This window comes from Mixophyes fleayi, chromosome 10 (genome assembly GCF_038048845.1).
Source record: "Mixophyes fleayi isolate aMixFle1 chromosome 10, aMixFle1.hap1, whole genome shotgun sequence".
NCBI lineage: Eukaryota > Metazoa > Chordata > Amphibia > Anura > Limnodynastidae > Mixophyes > Mixophyes fleayi.
This window is the reverse complement of record NC_134411.1, coordinates 34568658-34591613: the sequence shown is the minus strand read 5'-3', so window position 1 is coordinate 34591613 and position 22956 is coordinate 34568658. Positions and strand designations below refer to the sequence as shown.

At 41.3% G+C, this 22956-nt stretch overlaps 1 protein-coding gene across 3 annotated transcripts in view; it reads left to right on the top strand.

Moving 5' to 3' along the window:
- LOC142103990 (tumor necrosis factor receptor superfamily member 6-like) overlaps window positions 1–22684 on the top strand; it is a 28089-nt gene extending 5405 nt beyond the window's left edge. Inside the window, exons 1-11 of one of the 3 annotated variants that reach the window (XM_075188416.1) lie at window positions 4151–4348; window positions 5883–6015; window positions 8282–8416; window positions 9010–9124; window positions 9516–9616; window positions 10450–10539; window positions 10674–10708; window positions 11995–12105; window positions 13487–13657; window positions 15529–15565; window positions 20160–22684. In XM_075188416.1, coding sequence (XP_075044517.1) covers window positions 5886–6015; window positions 8282–8416; window positions 9010–9124; window positions 9516–9616; window positions 10450–10539; window positions 10674–10708; window positions 11995–12105; window positions 13487–13657; window positions 15529–15565; window positions 20160–20443 — 1209 coding nt within the window. In that variant the 5' untranslated portion in view covers window positions 4151–4348; window positions 5883–5885 and the 3' untranslated portion in view covers window positions 20444–22684. Of the gene's footprint in view, window positions 1–4150; window positions 4349–5882; window positions 6016–8281; window positions 8417–9009; window positions 9125–9515; window positions 9617–10449; window positions 10540–10673; window positions 10709–11994; window positions 12106–13486; window positions 13658–15528; window positions 15577–20159 lie in introns of those variants that run through there. The other 2 variants (XM_075188415.1, XM_075188417.1) reach the window with 2 other exon arrangements.
- The last annotated feature ends 272 nt before the right edge of the window (window positions 22685–22956 follow it).

The following is a 22956-nucleotide window of genomic DNA, read 5'->3' as shown; positions in this document are numbered from 1 at the left end:
ATAATGAAGAATATTATACGTTTCCGTAATATACTATAGTATAGTGCCGCTGCGCTAAGTAATTTTAACACAGAGCCGCGAGCAAAAAGCCGGCGTTGAAATTACCGTATTAAGAGTAATTATGTGCACTATTACCGTAAGATCGGTAATAGTGCGCATAATTACCGTTAATACGGTAATTTCAACGCCGGCTTTATGCTCGTGGCTGCCTGGAGCAGAAATCTGTGTTAAAATTATGTATTAACAGTAATACACTAAGCACAGCTTTACTCTGGGGGGAATTGAATTCCAAGGGGCATATTCAATTATTTGATTTCCCCACAGCGTTAAAAGTATTACCGTTTTACGGTGATACTAAGCCGATTTCAGCTCGCATCTCTCGAGCAAGCTGAAATCCAGCGTGAAAGGTACCGTAATAACGGTAATTATGCGCACTATGACGGTAATAGTGCGCACGCTGCGTTACTTTTCCGTGTAACGCCAACAAATGAATATGCCCCCAAGAATGAGTTTTTCCTAGTTGTGCTGGACTGCTCAGGGTCGCCCCCTAGTGTTAGGCAGGAAGGTTGACAATAGGGTCTGTGCAACAAGTCTGATTATGGTCTGGCAATGGTATTTATGCAATGCGGGTGATGGTGGGATCTTTGCAGTGTGTAACAGTGTAAACTATGAAATTATGGTTGTATAGTATCTGGTGTTCTCCATATAGCTGACAGTGAGGCCATTGCAGTGCGTTTTGTTCACATATTTAATTTCAAATTAATTTAAGTAATTAAAAAAAAATATATAAATCTCTTTTTATAGAGCTAAAATCAGTTATGTCTTTTTAATAAATTTTACTTTACAGTATACTAGGGCTTAATTTAAAGACATTCAATTATTTCAGTTAATTGGGTAGTTGTGATCATGATTGAAATCAAAAATATTTATTGTAGGTTAAAATGTAACTTTTTTTTATTGACAGTAAAAAAACAATAGTTATCGGAGTCACTGCAAAATAGAGTTATGCAAGAAAGGAAATTACCTTGAGCTGCATCAACTACATATAGACAGATATAGACAGTTCCTTTCTTAGGTGCTACAAGTTGTTTACAAACTGCATAGACTGCACACAGGAAACGCTGTTTCCAACAATGATTTAGCAGTTCGGCTTCCTTGCTTTAGGCAAGGCCTGATTATCAAGTAGGCCGACTATGCTATAGCCTAGGGTGCAAGGATTTTGGGGGTTAAAATTGTGACAGGGAGAGGTATGAACTGGAATTCTTTTTAAAATATAAGAGAATAGTTGTACAAAATAAAAGTGTTAAGGTTTTAATCTTGATGTATTCCCATGGTGAGGGCTGAAGACGTGTGGATAAGCGATTAGGAGGCACAAGGATGGCGTCAGGCGCGGACATGACAGCCCTCTCCACCGTCGCCTCTTCACCCTCAATACCGCTCAATAATGCCTCCGTTGTGCTATAAAGTTCTGAGTTTAATGAAAATGAAATGAGTGACAATGATTAGGTGAAGGAAGCCAGATTTCAATTAAGGATGGGTTAGTTTTTACCTACTGTGTATTAGCCTGGCGTAGAAGGCAAGGGGGGGGCAATAGGCCTTATGACCTAACATTAGTGGGTGGAAAATGACGCAGATCAGCATCATCATCATTTATTTATATAGCGCCACTAATTCTGCAGCGCTGTACAGAGAACTCACTCACATCAGTCCCTGCCCCATTACAGTCTAAAGTCTGTAACATACACACACAGACTAAGGTCAATTTTGATAGCCGCCAACTAACCTACCAGTATGTTTTTGGAGTGTGTGAGGAAACCGGAGCACCCAGAGGAAACCCACGCAAACACGGGGAGAACATATAAACTCCACACAGATAAGGCCATGGTCGGGAATCAAACTCATGAACCCAGCGCTGTGAGGCAGAAGTGCTAACCACTGAGCCACCGTGCTGCCCAGATGACTAATATTTGTGTCAAAATAGGAGATAGTTGAAAATGTGCTGCGATGGAGCCTGAATTGATTAAGATGTTTTGATCCATGAGACATACAGCAAGATCACGTTAGATTTGGCCTCCCATGTGGGTGGCCAAATTAAACACAAATCCTGTTGCTTAAGGATTGGCCATGTGTCGCTAGGGGGGGGGGGGGGTACGTGAAGGATGAAATGTACCATTTTTGCCTACAGCTTTTTACATAGAAAATCATTAAGAAGCTAGATTTTCTCAGAAATATGGCAGCATTAAGATACTGATTAACATCCCAAGTAAATGAAGGAAATTTATAATCGTCTTTTGTGAATGCTCGTTCACCATTTTATTTTTTTACATTATACACATTTCTTTGCACTTAGGGTATACAGCATGCCAACACCTAATTTTCAGAGACCTTAATATGGAAGGCAAAAGGAAAAAAAGAGGTGTCTTTTAAGGGTACTCAAGAACATATATAGAAAATTAAAAAGAATATAATTTATTGAAACCATTAAAATGTAGATTCATCCTAATTAGGAAAAGCTTGTGAAATATTTTGTGAAATATATAAAGCAAAGGGAAAGTGACCAATTGTGGTACTAAAAATTGCATATCAACCGCAAGAGCTCTATTGTCTGAAGCATATACAAGTGTTTGAATAAGAATTTCTACAATCAGGTGTTATTAATCCATGTTATAATCGTAGTGATATAATCTCATTGAAATAGCAATGTGTAATAATTACACAAGGCTACAATATCAGATGAATGAATCCAATGTAAATGTTAGGTAAAATTCCACCATCCTACATATGTATATAGTACGGACTCTATTGTTTCTATTATCCTACTATTATGTAGCCCACGTGACAGCCGATACACTGATATAACGCTGTAAATTTAATCTCTGTAACCTCTAATAAGGCAGAGATTGACACTTCTCCAAAGATAACATTACCAGCATACAGTTCCGTACTTTGGGTCAGATTTAAAACCTACTCCCTACATTCATATGACAGAGCGAACGCCAATGTGCGTTTCGCATGTATAGCTTTTTCTAGGCAACCAGAACCTCTATATCACACTTGCCAACTTATCCTCATTGGCTTCAGGGAAACCCCGGGGGAGGTGAGCATGCAGGGGCGGGGCTTTATGAATTGCAACATTTTGGCACCGCCCCTAAGTGATTGTCACAATTTTGTCCAATTACATTAGGAGGTGGGGCAATATTTGCATAATTAAGCCTTGCGCCATCGCTTATCTATTGCGGGGGCGAGAACCGGGAGGTTTCCCTGCTCTCCCGGGAGGTCTCCCAGAAATGCGGGAGTCTTCCGGACATTCCGGGAGAGTGGGCAACTATGCGTTAAAAAAAGCAGCTAATGAATCTCTAGAGACTGAAGTGTCTTTTACATTTCTGTCTCCATTACTGAAGTTATGCTGTCTTACCTGTCAGTCTTTGATTAAATCTTGGTCTCCATGAAAATGGCCGCCTCCATAGGCATCAATACATGGACATAGGACACAATTTCTGAACTGTGTCATCATGCCACAGATGGCGAAGCCAACCACGTCTTGTACTGGCTCAGCATCAGGGAGAATGCCAGACTCTTCAGGGAGTGAGGGAGATCACCCCTATTTCAGGGAGTCTCCCTGACATTCAGGGAGAGGTGGCAAGTGTGCTCTATATGCCTCCTGGTTCTGGTTGCCTTGAAAAAGCTATGTATTAAATTAAAAGATATATCAAAACCTAATACAATTCTCATTTAAAAGTTTTTTTGGTTTAGATAATGGTGTTCCGCCACCTGTGTGAAAGCACTCAGCCTGTGACCTTATGGGTTGATATGGTCATGGATCTCTTTGGTGACTTCTAATAGTTACATTTCACAGACGAGGGTCCATTATTCCGTATATTACTTTCACATGTGTAACAAAGGCCTTTGACAGGGAGTTTTTAAACTAAATCCACTCCTAACCATTGCTGTTACTCCCACCACTTCCTCCAGCACTCAGCAGTATTGGCTATATATTTGTGGGAGAGATAACACAGGCCTTTAGCAGGTGGACTGAGTCACTGAGTCGGCATCCTAGGAATCTGGGTGTAGCTACCCTCTTTGGAGGTTAGGAGAAAGTTCAAAAAACAAACCTTTGTTATGAGGTAGATCTTCAAAGTGAAAATACAAACATGTTTGAGTTGTTTATAGATTAGTTAAAGATTAAACCAAAGCGTATTGTAGCAGTTATTACCTTATAGGGTGCATACGACACTTGACGGACTCCTGCCACAGCTTAAGCCCTACGATAGCTAGAACACTGCAGAGTTTTTTTGCCAAAGGGAAGAGAAATTTGAACTGACTAATATTAGCAGTTGGGTGGAGAGAGGTAAGTGTGTGTTATGCACTTCAGATTTTATTTTGTGGAGCAAGATTATTACAAATGAGGTGAGAGGTGTCCTTGGCTCTGCGTACGAGCGCAGCCATTTCTATCTCTGCAGAAACAGATGAATGTTGTAGCAAGATCAGACCTGGCAGAGATCCAGCCTTGTCCTATATTTATAATTGGTCTTTTATTAGTCAGAACTCTAAAGGAAACACTGAAACGGAGAGAACGCAACAATAGAAAATTATAGAGTTACATAATCTGAGGTTATATAATACAACATCAATTAAACAAAGAAATTCTGATAGCAACTTTAAAAGACTGGGGTAGGGCCTGGGGTGGGGGGTAGGGGGAGTTGCTATCGGAATAAATGAGTTGCGCAATTTAAGAAGAAGCAAAGAGGGAAGACGTTCTTGCTACTTGGGATAGGTGACTGTAAAATATAGGGGGGGGCTATTTAATCCCCCGAGTGGTGGAGTTTGAAGGAATTGGGCAGATAATGTAACACGAAAAAGGTACAATTAGGGCGCTAGGATAGACCTACAAAGTGGATAACAGCTGCCCCCAAAGACTAGGATACAAGCCTAGGCAAAGACAAAACACCATAAAAATACACAAGGGGGCGCTAGTCTTCTCACTTCCCATCAAATATATTAAAATACATTAATTTTGTATATAAATGCAGATATCTTGTAAATATATTCATAGACAGTATAAAAAAAGCTCTGCATATGACATAGAAATTCGACAGTACATTCTATAGCCCCAGAATTTATATTGGACTTATAGTATTCTAGTCATGTGATATTAACAGTCCACTCCCAGTGAGGCAAAAATAATAAATAAGCATATAAATATATGCAATGTACGGAGATATTGGAAATAGTTAGTATGACTTCTTGCATTTGATAATGTAACACTAAGTCATGGGGCTTGATATACTAGCTCTGTAGAAAGGGGGCCCAGATCTGAGTGAAGGTGTTTTCTTTATAATGGGTTGTGTTTTAGTACCTTCCAGTTGCCCTTCAGCAGGAGTGCATTGTTGGGCACATTTTGCTGACTGTTTAAATAATAATGTATATGTTTTATTATTTTATGAAAAGGGTGGTTCTCAGGGGTTGTACTTTGATGTGACGTCTATACTTTGCACATTGGTGATCCTCCGCCTTCCTGCAAACCTCGTTGCACGTCTTATCTCCACTCGCCATAAAGTAGTTGCGTACTTTGGAGCTGACTGGACGGATAATTTAGGTACTACAGAGCAAAAGCCACGTTTCCAGCACCCTTCGTATATGAGGTCCTGCAGATGTATTCAACCAAGGTCTATCATTGGTTCCATCGTAGGGGTGGCAATGGGAGAACATGCTGTATGCCAGGACATGTAGATATTTTTCGATTTAGTGGCTTTAGATCTTTTATTTGGTTACATGAAACCAGTTTGCCTTATTGCCCTGGCTTATATGAAATGAGTTTTGTGTACTGCTTCACCAACTGAATTTAAATGTGTCTTTCTCTGATTCCATTTCATCTCTTACAGATTATGGCAGACAGCACTGAGACAAGGGGAAATCTACTCGACAATTTAATAAACAATAGATCGTCACGGAGCATTCCCTGTAATAAATACGAATACAGTTATAAGGGAATATGTTGCCAATACTGCCCAGCAGGTAAGCTGTTCTCCTGAGATTGTCCCTTCCTACTAGATGTGCTTGTTTGTGGCGGTGTAGTGTGGATTATGTCCCATTGTGTAATTATAACTGAAATTACATCTGGTTTCCATGGGGTGAAGCAGATTTCATCACTCTTGTGAAGACTTTCACTGCTACTGATGTAGACTGTTATTGACTGGACCATTAGTATTCTTAGCTGAGGTTAGCACAGTGCAGTGAAATCGTCAGTAGAGATCACCATAGGCAAACCGAGGGGGTTTCCTAGTGCCTGGAAACCCCCCTCCAAGCCTGGGGCACTGTATAATTGAGGTGGCTGGACCCTGCTCCCACTTCACACGGCTCTGCTTTAAAAGGGAGAGCTGCGTGCACCTAACAGTAGTGCACGCAGCATTGCCCATGTATATTATGGGGATAGGAAAAGTTGGAGAGAAGCCAAGCAATGTCTAAAATTATAGCCACGCCCCCGTGCATGCTGGTCACGCCCACTGGCGGCGTGGTGTGGAAACCCCCCTCTACAAATCCTGCGTTTGCCCCTGATCACTGTAGCTGTGTGCCACAGTACAACCTAAGGACAGGCACGAAACGCAGATGGTGTAATCCCCAGGGTCTCCTGGTGATCTGGGTTTAGGAAGACCAGATCATATCCCCCACAGCGCCCCTATTGTGCGAATATAACCGGTGGTACTCATTAACACAGCGGTTTTAAAGCGTCAATACTCTGACCCCACGCCTGTATTCCTTTATATATGGCGTGGGGTCCGGGTATTGCCGCTTTAAACCCGCCATTTTTACTGTGTCCGTAGTAAATTATGTCATTTGGTACTGTAGCTGTTTAGGACATTCGGATTTTACAGTGGAGGCTGATTTAAATCATCAGACAAACTTCATGTCTGATATATGGTAAGTAGTGATTTAATTACTGTCTGACTTACACCCATCGTTATTCTCCCATCGTTTAAACGATGTCGGGTTTTACAGAATATACCCTACATTTATTTTGTGGGTGCAAATCATTTTGTGAAGGTTGCTGACCCCAATTTCCTCATTATAGCTATACATTTGAAGATATTGAGTTGACTGTGGAACCAAACTAAATCTGTCCCAAAAATCAGTATAAAATTTACTTGGCTAGAGTGAAAAAAAAAGTATTTAGTGGCAAATGTGTGGCCTTATAAGGTGGACATCTCGCAGTGTAACCAGGCGCGGGCTGGCAATTTCAGCCCGGGGGGCGCACAAGCGGCTGCATCACATGACACGGGAAGCGGCCGCATCGCGTGTGATGTGATGCGGTCGCCTGTGCGCTGATGCGGCCGCATCCCGTGTCATCAGATTCGGCCGACGGTAAAAATCCGGGGGGGGGGGGGGGGCGGAAGATGCTCCCCGGCCCAGCCCGCCCCTGAGTGTAGCGGATAAATATTCCGGGGGGGGGGGGGGGGGAAGAGTCTGGAATGTCACATGGTCACATGGGACATGATTCATTAACGAAAGTAAAGCAAAAAAAAAATTAGTAACTTTGAACTTTGGCAAAACCATGTTGCAATGCAACAGGTGCAAATGAGTTTATTATTTCGCACATAAGGAAAATACTCGCTGCTTTTTCATGTAGCACACAAATACTTATAGTTTTGTTTTTACATTGACATTAAAAGATTATCTAGGACATGCTCTTCCCCAATTATAAATCTGTCCTCGCCTTTTAAATTCCTCTGCAATACAACATGGTTTTGTCAAGGTTCAAAGTTACTCATATTTTTTTGTTGCTTTCCTTTCCTTAATTAACCAGGCGTGGTGGGGTCATGCCGGGAGATGTGTTATCTTGCTAATCAGCTGTTAAAAACAGATGTGAGATAAAGGCCGCCCCAGTGACCTCTTACAGCCAGACATGAGCTGAAACATGAATGAAAGTGAAACCAGCAGAACATTAGGAATAAAGATTGTTATTGATGGGGAAGCGAAAATTGATAGCGGTTCGTGGTGGTCGCTTGTGCAAAGCTGAAGTTCCTCATCCCACATCCGCTCTGCTACATAACCTCATCTTCAGCGACTCATTGGTGTTTTTCTACTTGTGTTTTTTTGTTTGCTGTTTTGTATTTGTATTTTCTGTTTAATTCAACTTGAAAAGAATGTGGAACAGTAAGTGATTGTGACTTTCCAGGGACATGAATGGCAGGTAGTTTGGAGCTACAATCTCGGTCACACCGTTTACTATGTTACGCCGCAGGTACAATACATTTGTGTAGTACATGTGGGGTCTCTCTTTCAGGCTCACACGTTTCTGATCATTGCACTGAAGACCACGGGCGAGGAGTCTGCATCCCGTGCACTTCGGGACTGACGTTTACCGAATACCTTAATGGGATGGATTCCTGCTTGAACTGCCTCCACTGTAGAGCAGAAGGTACGGATTTATCATCTGTATTGTCTATCTTTACGGGATTTTATTGGTTTCATTTTATAATCTGTGTCGTTTGTTAAGCAGCCCACATTCACAAATAAGCTGCAGTAGACTATACTGTATACTCTGCTTGGTACGTCCCAGCTACAGACTATTTAATGTCTTCAGATGCAGCAGACTTTAGTGCACATCTACCAGCTTATAGACTAGTTACCTTTGTGCAAGAGGTTTGACAATGATCTTTCCAATTGCTTCTAGTTGCAATAAAGCCTACACGACGTGTATATATGTATACATTGCTGAATTACAGATAATTCTGTAACCCAAAGCAGCCAATGACAGATGACCTATTAATGCTGATATCTGATTGGTCGCTGTGGGTCACAAGGCATCATTGCTCTTTTCACAACGTTCTGTCAGAAAATGACCAAAATAAACAAAGTCCGGAATGATGCAACTAGTTTCAGGTATGAAGGTTATTTTGGGAGCTAATATGAGACTCAAAATCGCCCCCTATATAGCGGTATGTGTGGCTAGCAAAAGTGTCTGACTACCATGTGAAATAGTAGGTGCATTTACCTTCCGTTGTGTTTCAGATGAAGTGCAGGTGGCAGCTTGTACACCAACGGCAAATTCCAAGTGTCAGTGCAGACCAGGGAGTTACTGTATCCCAAATGAGAACTGCGGCCTCTTCTGTACTACGTGCAAGAGGTAACTGGATCCTACAGCTTTTATCATAGACTGAATACAACAACATACTGTGGGAAATCCTACAATAGATTGCTTATATTCCCTTTTATTTGTCTAATGTAAAGCATAAACGTATAAAATATACTTGTAATTGGATATTAACTAGTTTCTTTGAGGGTGCAGGTTAGATTTCTTGCAAAGCTCTCCAATCAGGAGAGGTACCATTATTTACCTTCTCTTCCCCATGATCCTTTTATCTCCAGTCAATCTAATTGAGGTGCAATAATCCTCACATAATACGTTAGCTTGGGGTGTGGTATAGGGGGCAGGTGACACATTGATCAAATAAGGTTTTTGTGGTTACATGTTATATTCACTGCGCATCGTGTGTCATTGTTTGGTTTGGTTTTAGCTGTGCTGCCGGTCAGCATGAGACGCATCAATGCACCGCCACAGCAGACACCGTATGTGAAGAGACTGTAGAAATGAATCCTCCCGTGGAATTCACCACTTGTATGTACTCAATGTCTCTTTATACGCTTTGCATGTTACATGACATTATGGCGTCTCAAAACGCTCCTGATTACCAAGGCCGCGACCAGTGTGTTCAACGCCCGCGTGTACGTACATTTTGTATAGATTACCAGCGTTTACAAGAACAGGAAGAAAACACGTTAAGTCAAGTTGGTTCATCATCATCATTTATTTATATAGCGCCACTAATTCCGCAGCGCTGTACAGAGAACTCGTTCACATCAGTCCCTGCCCCATTGGGGCTTGCAGTCTAAATTCCCTAATATACACACACAGAGAGAGAGACAGACAGACTAGGGTCAATTTTTGATAGCAGCCAATTAACCTACTAGTATGTTTTTGGTTCATAAGAAACGGTCACGTTAAAAACCAAACCCCGCATTCACACATCAGCGTGCACCTAATTTAATTAGAATAGATTGCAACTCCCTGCTCTATAACCCAAATTCATGGAGCACACACTACCCCATCTAAACAAAACGGCAGCTCTCCAATCTGCGCGTGTGCACATATGGCATTGAAATCCCCAAGTATTGTGCACACGGAAATATACCCCGCTGTGTTACAGCAACACAAATGGGGATATTTATTAACACTTGATCACAGAACAAAAAAACGTTCTATCGCCCATAGCAATTGTTATCCCTGTTTGTATGGATGAGTTGTATCAGTGTCCCAGCTATAGCTCAGTCTCTCTCATGCCAGGGAATATGACAACAACAACACGACACAAGCCGTTACATAAATACATATATATGTTTTGTATAACATAGTGGTGAAACAAATGCTCATGTCTTCTCATCTATTTGCAGTGCTGTCTATATTGCTACCCTTGTTGCTTCTTGCTGTCTGTGCTGTCATCGCTCTGGGCATTGTACTTTGGAAGAAAAGAAGACAGAACGGTAAAATTAACCTAAACACAGTGGGAGAAACTACTTTGTATATTGGTCACCAATCCAATGGGTTATGTGTTATATATTGGTGCAAAAATGTCTTTATAAGTTCCTGTATCTTTGATGAGTGTCTCTGTTTGCAGATAAAGAGAGAGAATGTGGAATCGGAGAAACAGAGGTGAGACTTGGAGTTAATCCGCACTTAGACCTTATACGGTAAACACTGATTACATTGCCACAGCAAATGAATGGATATGACAATCATTAAGGAATGTCATCAGCTAGTTTATGTGTACAGACACATTGCTCCAGGTTGAATGAAGTTCTTTCAGTTTAAAAGAGTTAATGACTCATGAATTCAAGATTTATTGTGAAGTTTACCTTCATTTTTACAATAAACATAAAAGAAAAAGTAAATCAAATATTTGGCTTCCAATATGTTCAAGTAACAGTCAATTTCCAGAACCCCTCTTTCACACGAAAGCTGTAAAAACGATAGGCACCTTTCTTCATCAAGGTCCAGTCTGAGGCAAGGGTCTCTCTGGCTCCATTCCAGTTTTATACTCTGAGAACAAAGGGTCTTAGGGGCATATTCAATTGTTAGCGTTACTGCCAAAAGTAACACGCCCCGCGCACTATTACCGTCATTACAGTAATAGTGCGCGTAAATACCGTTATTACGGTACATTTCTCGCTGGATTTCAGCTCGCGACTCAGGGAGCTGCGAGCTGAAATCCGGCTTAGTATTACCGTAATAACGGTAATACTTTAGCGCCGCGGGCATATGCAGCGATTGAATATGCCCCTTAGAATCAACTTGCATATAAAGGTATAAACATATTTTCAGACTCGCTATTGGTACATTACTGATAAGAGAGAATATATTCTCACTCATGTGCAGAACCATCTGAGACACCGCCCTGGCATTATATGTGAAGATTTTCCAGTCCAGCCTTTGATCAGATAAGCATTTTACAATACACACAGAACAGTATGAATACAACAAAATGGAGCTCAGGAGCCATTTTTGATAGGCCTGTCACACGCATGGGACGGCAATGGGGTCTGTATGCGATCGGGCTGATTGTCCAACTCTGTAAAACATGATTGCATGGCTGTCAGTCACTCTTTGTCTGCTCTGTTAGAGAAGCTCCTACCTCCTAACATGGCAGCGTGCTGCAGAGGAGGGAAATAGACCAAGGAGAATATATTTTGTTAGATATAAAGACTCCCATTATTTCATATATATTATTCAGCTCCGTAATACACAGCCTTTCATATACAATATGTAATTGTCAATAGTGGCTCTACATGCTCTTAACACTGTATCTGTTACTGTTTAAACAGACAGATGATATGGAATGATCTTATAATATGTTCACAAATATTCAAAATACATATATATTGACTATAGATATTACGTCTGCTGTCATAAATATTTTAATCTATGATTTTTCCTTGCAGCGACAACTGTTAGATAACGGGTCAGAAAATAATAACTCCACAGTCCCAACAGTCGTCATATCTTCTCCTGTTCCTGAACAGCAGCAAGAGCAGAACGTGTACACTGGGGATGTAAGAGTCACCTGCATAACTGAGGGGACATGTCTATAATATATGGCTGTCATGGGGGTGGTATTCGTAGACTAGGAATGATGCTGGTTATTGGCTGTGTGGGAGCGTGGCCTTAATTGTTGGCTATTAATATAACTCCCCAATACAATTGGGGGGGGGGGGGTGTAGTGTCCTATGTCTGTATACAGTGTAATAGAATTGCATTATGATCATGCCCAGTGGTCAGGTCATGTTGGGGGTGTAGTGTCCTATGTCTGTATAGAGTGTAATAGAATTGTATTATGACCATGTCCAGTGGTCAGGTCATGTTGGGGGTGTAGTGTCCTATGTCTGTATACAGTGTAATAGAATTGCATTATGATCATGTCCAGTGGTCAGGTCATGTTGGGGGTGTAGTGTCTTATGTCTGTATATAGTGTAATAGAATTGTATTATGATCATGTCCAGTGGTCAGGTCATGTTGGGGGTGTAGTGTCCTATGTCTGTATAGAGTGTAAAAGAATTGCATTATGATCATGTCCAGTGGTCAGGTCATGTTGGGGGTGTAGTGTCCTATGTCTGTATATAGTGTAATAGAATTGTATTATGATCATGTCCAGTGGTCAGGTCATGTTGGGGGTATAGTGTCCTATGTCTGTATATAGTGTAATAGAATTGTATTATGGTCATGTTGGGGGTGTAGTGTATTATGTCTGTATAGAGTGTAATAGAATTGCATTATGATCATGTCCAGTGGTCAGGTCATGTTGGGGGTGTAGTGTCCTATGTCTGTATAGAGTGTAATAGAATTGTATTATGATCATGTCCAGTGGTCAGGTCATGTTGGGGGTGTAGTGTCCTATGTCTGTATAGAGTGTAATAGAATTGTATTATGATCATGTCCAGTGGTCAGGTCATGTTGGGGGTGTAGTGTCCTATGTCTGTATAGAGTGTAATAGAATTGTATTATGATCATGTCCAGTGGTCAGGTCATGTTGGGGGTGTAGTGTCCTATGTCTGTATACAGTGTAATAGAATTGTAATATGATCATGTCCAGTGGTCAGGTCATGTTGGGGGGTGTAGTGTCCTATGTCTGTATAGAGTGTAATAGAATTGCATTATGATCATGTCCAGTGGTCAGGTCATGTTGGGGGTGTAGTGTTCTATGTAACTCTAAATCAGGCCTTTAGTGTACGGCTAGCCCTGCTGATCTTAAAATCAGAATATTCTCGCAACTATGTCATATTTGATTGCCCTCAATTGAGTACAGCAGGTAACAGGTCACAAACACATTCATCCAGTTGAATCCAAAAGTAATTGATTCATAATAATAATTTGTGACAGTAGCATCTTATGTGATGTGTTGTACTTTGATTAAAATTTTTTTTTCCTTTATATCAGGAGTCCGTTCCTTTCAGTCAGGAAGACAGCGGTCATTGTACAGAGAAGAACAGACGTAGGCTTTGTGGTGAAGAACTGCCCCACGATGAAGTAGATGAAGACCAGAAGCCGACCACTGCGGAATGTGCTGAAGGATCTGCTCCAACGCCTGAGGGATGTACATGTTGCAGAGTAAGTGTGGCGCTGTGTACCCCTCTCTCTCTGTATAAGAAGCTTTATCCATCTGCTGCCCTCATAATTAGGGCTCTCAAAATCCTCAAATGAACAATGGGGACACACCCACGTCACCTCTAATTTACTCAGGCCATAAATTATCTCTCTACTCTCAGAAGAGATCAAAAAATTATAGGGATCTGCTGCAACTTATTCTGTTTATCTGAGTTACGCAAGAAAGTTAAATTATAGGAAAATAAATATTGAGACTTTTGGGATAGATTTACTAAAAATCCTTTTTGAAACCGCCGCAGATCGCCACAATTTTCCAGCGGTTCAGTGCTCCAAAATAATGCATTTACTGCAGGGCAGTTTGAGGTTGGAATGTTAAACCGTCGGCGATGTGTAACGGTTTCAAAAACGCCTAATACGCCAGAAAAGGAAAGAGTTTTTTTGGGGTGTCTTTTTTAGACCTGCTTCTATTAAGATAGATAGCTGAAGCAGCACGCAGTTTGAGCTATCCTATCATTCAAATTATTAAAGTAATTCTATCGTTTTCAAATAAGCATTGCCCAAGCGATAGTATTGTGTTTCAAACGCACAAAGTAATTTATTTTAGCAGATGTAATAAATTAACAGTTCAATACATGATTATTATACAGTACAGCCGATACCAAAAGATAAATACATATCGCTGCGTTCGCATGCGCTAGCTGCGCTCCCACGGGTACCTGTGGACAGTAGTTCACTCCAGAATACTGTGGTCAGAGAATGACTGAAGCCAGTGGGAGCACAGCTATATTATATACACTGTGTTACAGAGAGAACAATGCAGATGACGTGGCTTGCTTCTATAGGTCCAGACTTCAGGTGGGTCCAGGGTAAACAGGTCATAGGCTAGTTCAAACAACCCCCTCCAAGGCTGAGGGTCAACATTCCAGATGATTCTCCCGCCCAGAAACCAGTTTAAGCTAGTCCATTAACATATTACAGTCAGTATAAATCTAAGTATTTATTCACTGTGCGATCTCTTCGGGGAAAGAACCGGACAACTGCTGATGAATAGGGGATTAAAATGATACCAGACAAAACACATTTCCTATAACCTGAACCCTAAATAACACTAAAATGTACATATAATCATAATATATAAACTAATAATAAACTAAATACTATCTGCTCATAAATCACTGTGGATTGGAATCAATATAAATATGAAATATATAAATAACTAAATGTTGTAGTGCGAGTGTGTGCGTGCGTATTTTAACGCGTGATCGCGCTATGCCACGTGTAGTGTGGCATACTGAGTGCAATCGCACGATAAAACAATATTAACCAATATACTTTCGTTCATCCAATTATACGACTTCGACAAGGTCATAAAAGGATGCATCAATGACTTATGGGGGTAATTATTATTTATTGATTTTATGGGGACAAAACTTATTTTTCATTATATTATGGGGGCAATATTATTGCATTATATGGGGGCAATAATATTTGATTGCTTATGGGGGGGGGGGCAATAATTATTTATGACGGGGGCACTATTTATACCGCACACACGTGGCACTACAAATGACAGCATACACTTGCACCCATGTGCATGCTGGCAGTTGTCGTCAAACCACCCTTTAGTAAATCTAAGCCTTTAGGTGAAAAAAAAAAATGGGGACTGTACTGGATAAATTGGGATACATGGCAGCCTTACTCGCAATATATTCTTACACATTGTCAAAATCATTTCTCTAATTCCGAAGAAAGTATTAGGACTACGCGGAAACAATATTTTAGTGATACTTTTATCATTCTGCAATTCAGGGACACTGGAGAAACTAAGAAGGTTTAAAGTAATCATATTAATTGTCCTCTCTTTACCCTTACAGCCTGACACCAGATGTAGTGAGCCACTGACTGACCAGGGTAAGTATGACGTATGGATTCCTATTACACCGTGCCAGTGATTCTTGAATCATTTATCTAGCTGGGTGAAATATATAGTTCTTGCCAGATGCTAATTACAATCACCACCTTTTCAACTCCATTTAATTAGCAGATTTTCTCCTTTTGTGTAACGTTTACCAGTGTAAATTGCCTTAATCTGATTTTCCCAACACTGGTAATAGTACATGGAATGATCCTTATAGCTCTGTTTTGGGTATATACAGTTATTCACTGACACTTTAGAGGATGGACAATGAACAGAGCAAATTGTCCTAATCACTTACGGTTCTTTGATACGCCTGCCAATGGTGGCCACATAGGCGGGGTGGGCCTGTGTGCAGGAATAGGGTATAAGGCCTAAATCACCACCCACTGCTCCAATGCACAAGAAGACCAGGATGTTCTATAGCAAACCTCAAACACATCACCTGTCTCCCCTCTCTTTCTAAGTCCTTTAAATGTGCCCTTTGGAATGCACGCTATGTTTGTAACAAACTTACCTCCGTTCATGATCTCTTCCTCTCAAAAAACCTCAACCTTCTGGCAATAACAGAAACATGGCTCATGCAATCAGACACTGCCTCACCTGCAGCACTTTCACATGGTGGCCTCCATCTCACCCACACCTCCAGACCTGAAGGCAGACAAGGAGGTGGGGTTGGACTACTTCTCTCCCCACAGTGCACGTTCACAGTTCTACCAAATGTCCCATCACTCACGTTCACATCTTTTGAAGTACATGCTATTCGCATTTTTAATCCATTCTCCCTACGTGTTGCGGTGATCTATCGTCCCCCTGGAGCACACCAACAATTTATTGAGGATTTCTCTGCATGGCTCCCTCACTTCTTATCTTCAGACATCCCCACCATCATCCTGGGTGACTTCAACATCCCCATTGATAACCCACCTTCCAAAGCTGCTTCCAAACTACTCTCTCTAACATCCTCACTTGACCTCTCCCAGTGGATTGAATCATCTACTCATAAGGATGGCCACTGCCTTGATCTTGTTTTCTCTAGACTATGCTCAGTTTCTAATTTTATTAATACACCCTTCCCCCTCTCGGATCATCACCTTATCAGCTACACTCTCACCCCCACTGCTCTAACCTCTCTACTGTCTAACTCAACCAAGCCTCCTCATACTCGTAGAAATCTTAATTCTATTAATCTTCAACAATTTTCCACCTCTCTCCAACACCTTCTCTCCCCTATCTCTACATTCTCATCCCCTGAGATGGCAGTACCTCATTTTCACCTAACATTAGCAACGGCCCTTGATAAAGTGGCTCCAGCGACACTACATACTACACGTCGACTTCGATGTCAACCATGGCACACCAAAGCAACACGAAATCTTCAAAAACTGTCCCGTAAAGCAGAACGTCACTGGCGTAAATCTCGAAGCTCTAATGACTTCTTCACATATACTTCTGTCTACCACTCCTATCGAAATGCTCTGGACACTGCAAAACAAACATACTTTCAATCTCTTATCTATGCTCAGGCTTCTAACCCCAAACGCCTTTTCAATACATTTAATCATCTTCTCAATCCTCCCACCCCGAACCCTCCATCTACTATCAGTGCTCAGGATCTTGCTTCCTACTTCAAGGACAAGATTGACAAGATCAGACTAGAAATGGTATCCTCTTCCTCAACAAGCCATCAGCTCATTTCCTTCCCACTACCCTCTGACACCCTTTCTTTATTTGACCCCACAAATGAAGAGGAAATTTCTACGCTCTTCTTATCTTCCTACTCTACCTCCTGTCCTCTTGATCCTATTCCCTCGCAAATTGGTAGATCCCTGTCTTCTGTGCTCATTTCACCTCTAACTCAAATCTGTAATCTCTCACTCTCTACTGGCATCTTTCCATCACTATACAAGCATGCAGTGATTACTCCTATTCTAAAAAAACAAGATTCCGACCCAAACTCTCTCTCAAATTACCGTCCCATCTCTCAGCTCCCTTGCCCCTCCAAGCTTCTAGAGAGACTTGCCTACACTCGCCTCACACGCTTTCTTTCCGCAAACAACCTGTTGGATCCTCTTCAGTCTGGCTTTCGTTCTCAACACTCCACAGAGACTGCGCTGACCAAGGTTGTTAATGATCTGATCACTGCTAAGACTGAACGCCATTACTCTCTCCTAATTCTCCTTGATCTCTCGGCTGCATTTGACACCGTTGACCACTCTCTTCTCATACAAACGCTGCAATCCCTAGGTCTTCAAGACACAGTTCTATCCTGGTTCTCATCTTACCTCTCTAATCGCTCTTTCACTGTTAATTTCTCTGGAGCCACCTCTGCTCCGCTTCCCCTATCAGTTGGAGTACCACAAGGCTCGGTGCTAGGTCCTCTGCTGTTCTCTATCTATACCGCTTCTCTTGGAAATCTAATAAGTTCCTTTGGCTTTCAGTATCATTTCTATGCGGATGATACCCAAATCTATCTATCCTCTCCTGATATCTCGACATCTGTGTTGTCCCGTGTAACTGACTGTCTTTCTGCCATTTCATCTTGGATGTCCTCTCGTCAACTCAAACTTAATCTTTCTAAAACAGAGTTAATAATATTCCCACCCGCCAACAAGAGCATACCTGACATTTCTATCTCTGTTGATAACATGACCATAAATCCCACCCACAAGCTCACTGCCTAGGTGTAATCCTTGATTCACACCTATCCTTTGTTCACCACATTGACTCTATATCTAAATCATGTTACATACATCTAAAGAACATTTCCAGAATCCGCACATATCTCACACAAGACACTGCTAAAACCTTAATTCATGCACTAATCATCTCCCGCATTGACTATTGCAATTCCCTCCTTACTGGTCTTCCCAAAAACAGACTCAAACCCCTAAAATCTATTTTGCATGCTTCGGCAAGACTGATTTTCCTTGCAAATAGCTATTCCTCTGTTGAATCACTCTGTATGTCTCTACACTGGCTGCCTGTCTTCTACCGAATCCAATATAAAATACTTTTACTAACCTACAAGGCCATCAACAAAGCTGCACCAACATACATCTCCTCTCTTGTCTCAAAATATCTCCCAACTCGGTAACTCCGTTCTACACAAGATCTCCGTCTCTCATCCACCCTCATTACATCCTCCCATTCCCGGTTACAGGACTTTTTTCGTGCTGCACCCACTCTATGGAACTCTCTCCCTCGCACAATAAGACTCTCCTCTGTTCTACAAACTTTCAAGCGTTCTCTGAAAACCTACCTATTCAGACAAGCTTATAATATTCCTCAACCACCATCTTAACCTCACTACCTTTAGCCTGTTACACAATTTCACAGAAGACAACTACCCCCGGACCAACATTGTTGTGTGACAGGATCATTTAGCTTATGAGTCGCCTTACCTTTGCAGTCTGGCTGGGCCAAGATGCAAAATGTATACTTAACCTCATGTGTCAATCTCCCATTGTCCCATAGATTGTAAGCTTGCGAGCAGGGCCTTCTCACCTCTTTGTCTGTTTTACCCAGTTTGTTTATTAGTTTATTACGTTTGTCCCCAATTGTAAAGCGCTACGGAATATGTTGGCGCTATATAAATAAATGATGATGATGATGATGTCCAGGGGGTTTGATGAAGAGAGGCTTAAAATATTACACAAGTAATATTACACAAGTGGAGTACTTTCAAAACTGTACTCCACTTTCATAAATGTTCTACACCCTAGTGAGGAATGAGGCATAAAGAGGGACCAAGAAATTCCTTTATGGAGCTCACAAATCGTGGATAAGCTGCAAGCCAACCTGATAGGCTGAGAGTGAGGCAATGCCCTGTTATTGGCTACCGGTTGTGGGTGCTGTAAATTGTATCTTATACACACAATGTACTGCGCTCAATTGCCAAAAATGCGGATATACACTGATCAAATGTTATTGAGTGATAGATGTAGGTGCATATAACTTGTGCTATTGGTGAATATACATCAGAATATAATGAAATTGAAGTGGTCAAGTGTAGGAGGCTATATGAATATGAGACAATACCATTTGAAAATAAAATCAAATAAAAAGTGAAAATGATGAACAATATGAAGAGTAAAGACCAAGGGTCCCTCTTTATCTACTGCTTGTCTGTGTTTCTCAAGTTTGACATTTGCTGGCATGGATTAACCTGAATATCGAAAGCAACGTGGATTATTTCAGGAGATAGGTGTACTCATTTTCTGGGAGGCAGTGACCTGTCCAGTGACATGATGTGAGGAGGGGGATGGCGGTAAGCCAGAAGTCACAGACTGAGAGTTATATAGTGTAAGGAGCAGGGTCCCCCAGCAGCACAGAGTATATCAGGAGATGAGTGATGTGTCAGTGAGGACAGGGCTGCATGTGACAGGGGCAGTGACATGATGTGAGTAGGTGAATGGAGGCAGCAGGAAGCCACAGACTGAGTTATATAGTGGAAGGAGCAGGGTCTGATATATGATCATCCAAACTGATGCAGGAACATTGTGAGGGTAAACGCACCTCTATATGAAACAGTCCATACATCCAACTTGTTACTTAATTGTTTCTCTTCCTGTTTTGCTGTCTCTTCAGAATGGCTGAAATGTTACAACTCTCTGAAGGACCATATTCTGCCAGGTAGATGGAAAGAGCTCATGCGACTCCTTGGTCTGAGCGACGTTGACATCGAGCACATCATGATGGATCACAGTGACTCGCGTGAAAAAAACTACCAAATGTTCCTATTGTGGCGAAAGCAAACGGGACGACAAGCTTCCATGAGCGTCGTGTTCCGTCGGCTGGACGAGATTAAGTTGGGGGGCTGTAGGGAGAACATTGCAAATGATTTAGCGAGTAAAGGTATACTTATCGTATGACGCACTTCCTGCTGGATTCTCTGCCCGCCCTCTGGTGCCAGCTACAAAGAAATGTCTGCCCGCCCTCTGGTGCCAGCTACATAGAAATGTATGCATGGAAGCTGCACAATTAATTTTTGCATCTTTACTGGAAGAATACATTTCCTTTGTGCACTATGTGAAACCCCAAGAAATCCACCAGGCTGGTTTTTACTGTGAATATTTTGGTTATCGGTGATCTTTGTCCGTTTTAGTTCATGAGTGTGTATTAGAAGTGACAGTATGTCAGGCTATAGGTGTTATGCATTGAAAACATAAACTGTCTGTGGACACTACATAGTGAAGTGGATTAATTTACCCCTAAACCCCCCTGCCCCTGCCTCTACAGTCCATTCATTTCCGGCGGTCTGTTTTCTGATGGACTAGCACAAGGAGGTGCAGGATGAGCTACATTTTGATGCCCTGACCCTCTATACCAGGCTCCGGGCAAAGTCCTTAAACAATAGTTCAAGCTGTGTATAGAGGATCCATACTACAGAATTACAGTTCAAACAAAAGCCACTTGCACTGAGGAAATAGGTGCCATTGTTTGACCTCTCCTAGCCCCAGTAGTCTCATCAGTCCTATCCTGTCACTGTGTCCTGTGCACAGGTAGTATAGAGTTACAGCCTTGTGGCCAACTCCTTTTAGCAAACATTTACTTCTTAAAGAACAACTCCTGTGTTAGGTGTAGCAATTAAATGTTATTTGTACTTTCTTTTTATATCTATGCTTACTGAATGTTAATTTATGCATTTTGTGGTGTTTTTTTTTGTATATCTAGAAAATGTTTGTAATCTCTGTATTTGAAGTGTTAGGGTACGGTGTAATGTGTGCATTAGATCTCCCGATAGGTACACACAGGACTCCTGCTGGACACTTTAACTCTTGCGCTGCTTAGAAGAGTTGGAGGGTACTTCTATATCGGAGGGTACGTGGTTGCGGGCCCTCATATCCGGGAAAGATGAATATTTTGTACACAGTTGTTTTTAGCTAGTACTGGCCAGTAACCTAGAGCATTCAAAGTGTGTTCTGCAGCATGGTGTACTGTGTAATGAATAAGTACTTCCAAAAACCTCTATTATATTGTAACAAGTGTTGATGCTTATGAATGCTGAAGGCAGCATTGAAAGCGGAAGCTTGTTACAAGACATACGTGTGTGTATACAGGTCCATTCACTCATATGATCTATTGGACTATCAGTGTTAGAGTGTGTGTCACCTATATTTAGGAACAAGCGTGGAACGCCTCATATTAATTCCTGTGTGTGTGAGGCCGAAGAAAAATCGGATTATATTTAGTGACAAGGGAGCTTAGAAAAGGGATTTGTTTTCTATTTCCTTCGTTGTACCCTATATAATGCCTATAAAATAAATATATATTTATATAATTAGAGCTTCCTTTTTGTAGAATAAATAAGTATATATGTGTAGCAGGAAAAAAATATAATTTTAAACGGGTACATTGCCAAATTGTGAAGATTTGGTCTGATCATAAAGGGGAAACCCATGAAGCGGTTAACGTGTACCCTGTATGCAGTGCAGACATTTTTTGGGCTGAACCAGTATCTACTTTGCGTCTTGTCTGAGTGATGTCTCTAGTCCTTAGTGAATTGTAGATGAAGGGATTTACTAAACTGTGGATTTGAAAAAGTGGAGATGTTACCTATAGCAACCAATTTAATTTTAACCAATCTAGCTTTCATTTATATAGTACATTCTACAAAATAACAGCTAGAATCTGATTGGTTGCTATAGGCAACATCTCCACTTTTTCAAACCCGCGGTTTAGTAAATATGCCCCTAAATATTGATTCGGTCAACAAAATGGCTGCCTCCATGAGATGGGGACATTTGAATATAGAGAGGAGAGTGTGGTATTTACAATGCTCTGTAATGAAGGAGATATCATTGGTGGCGAACATTTGTCAGTCGTGTGCAATACAAACCACCACAACATGAAATGACATCAGACTATTTTTTAGAAATTGCTTGTAAAATTGTATTTAAGTGGTGGTGATGATGAGGAAATAATCATGTAATTATTAGATAAAGCAGCCATTCAGCAGGCACAGGATAGCCCTAAGACAACATTTCCTACCCACTAATATTCTAAGCTGAATCCTATCACTGTCGTTTCAGGGCTTTTTAGTTAGTATTTTTAAAGCTATATCTGTTTTAAAATAATATCTGTAGAATTAAACTAATATTTCCCCAAAAATATCTGTGTTTTTATTTTATTGTTGTGACCTCAAATTCCTTTTCTGTGACTCCGTTTTCTAGTCTTTTTCAAAATGACTCCTAGTGGGGGGGGGGGGGATGATGGACGAACAGACGTTGAAATCGCATCTCCGAGTACAAGGGCTGTGCCCGTGCGCTATAACTCCCATCCATCGCAACTTTGAAAGCATTACAGCAGCACTAGTATCCATCTGTCCCTATGGGCTCATCACCCAGCAACTAGCATGAATCTTGCTTTGTTCAGAGCTGACACT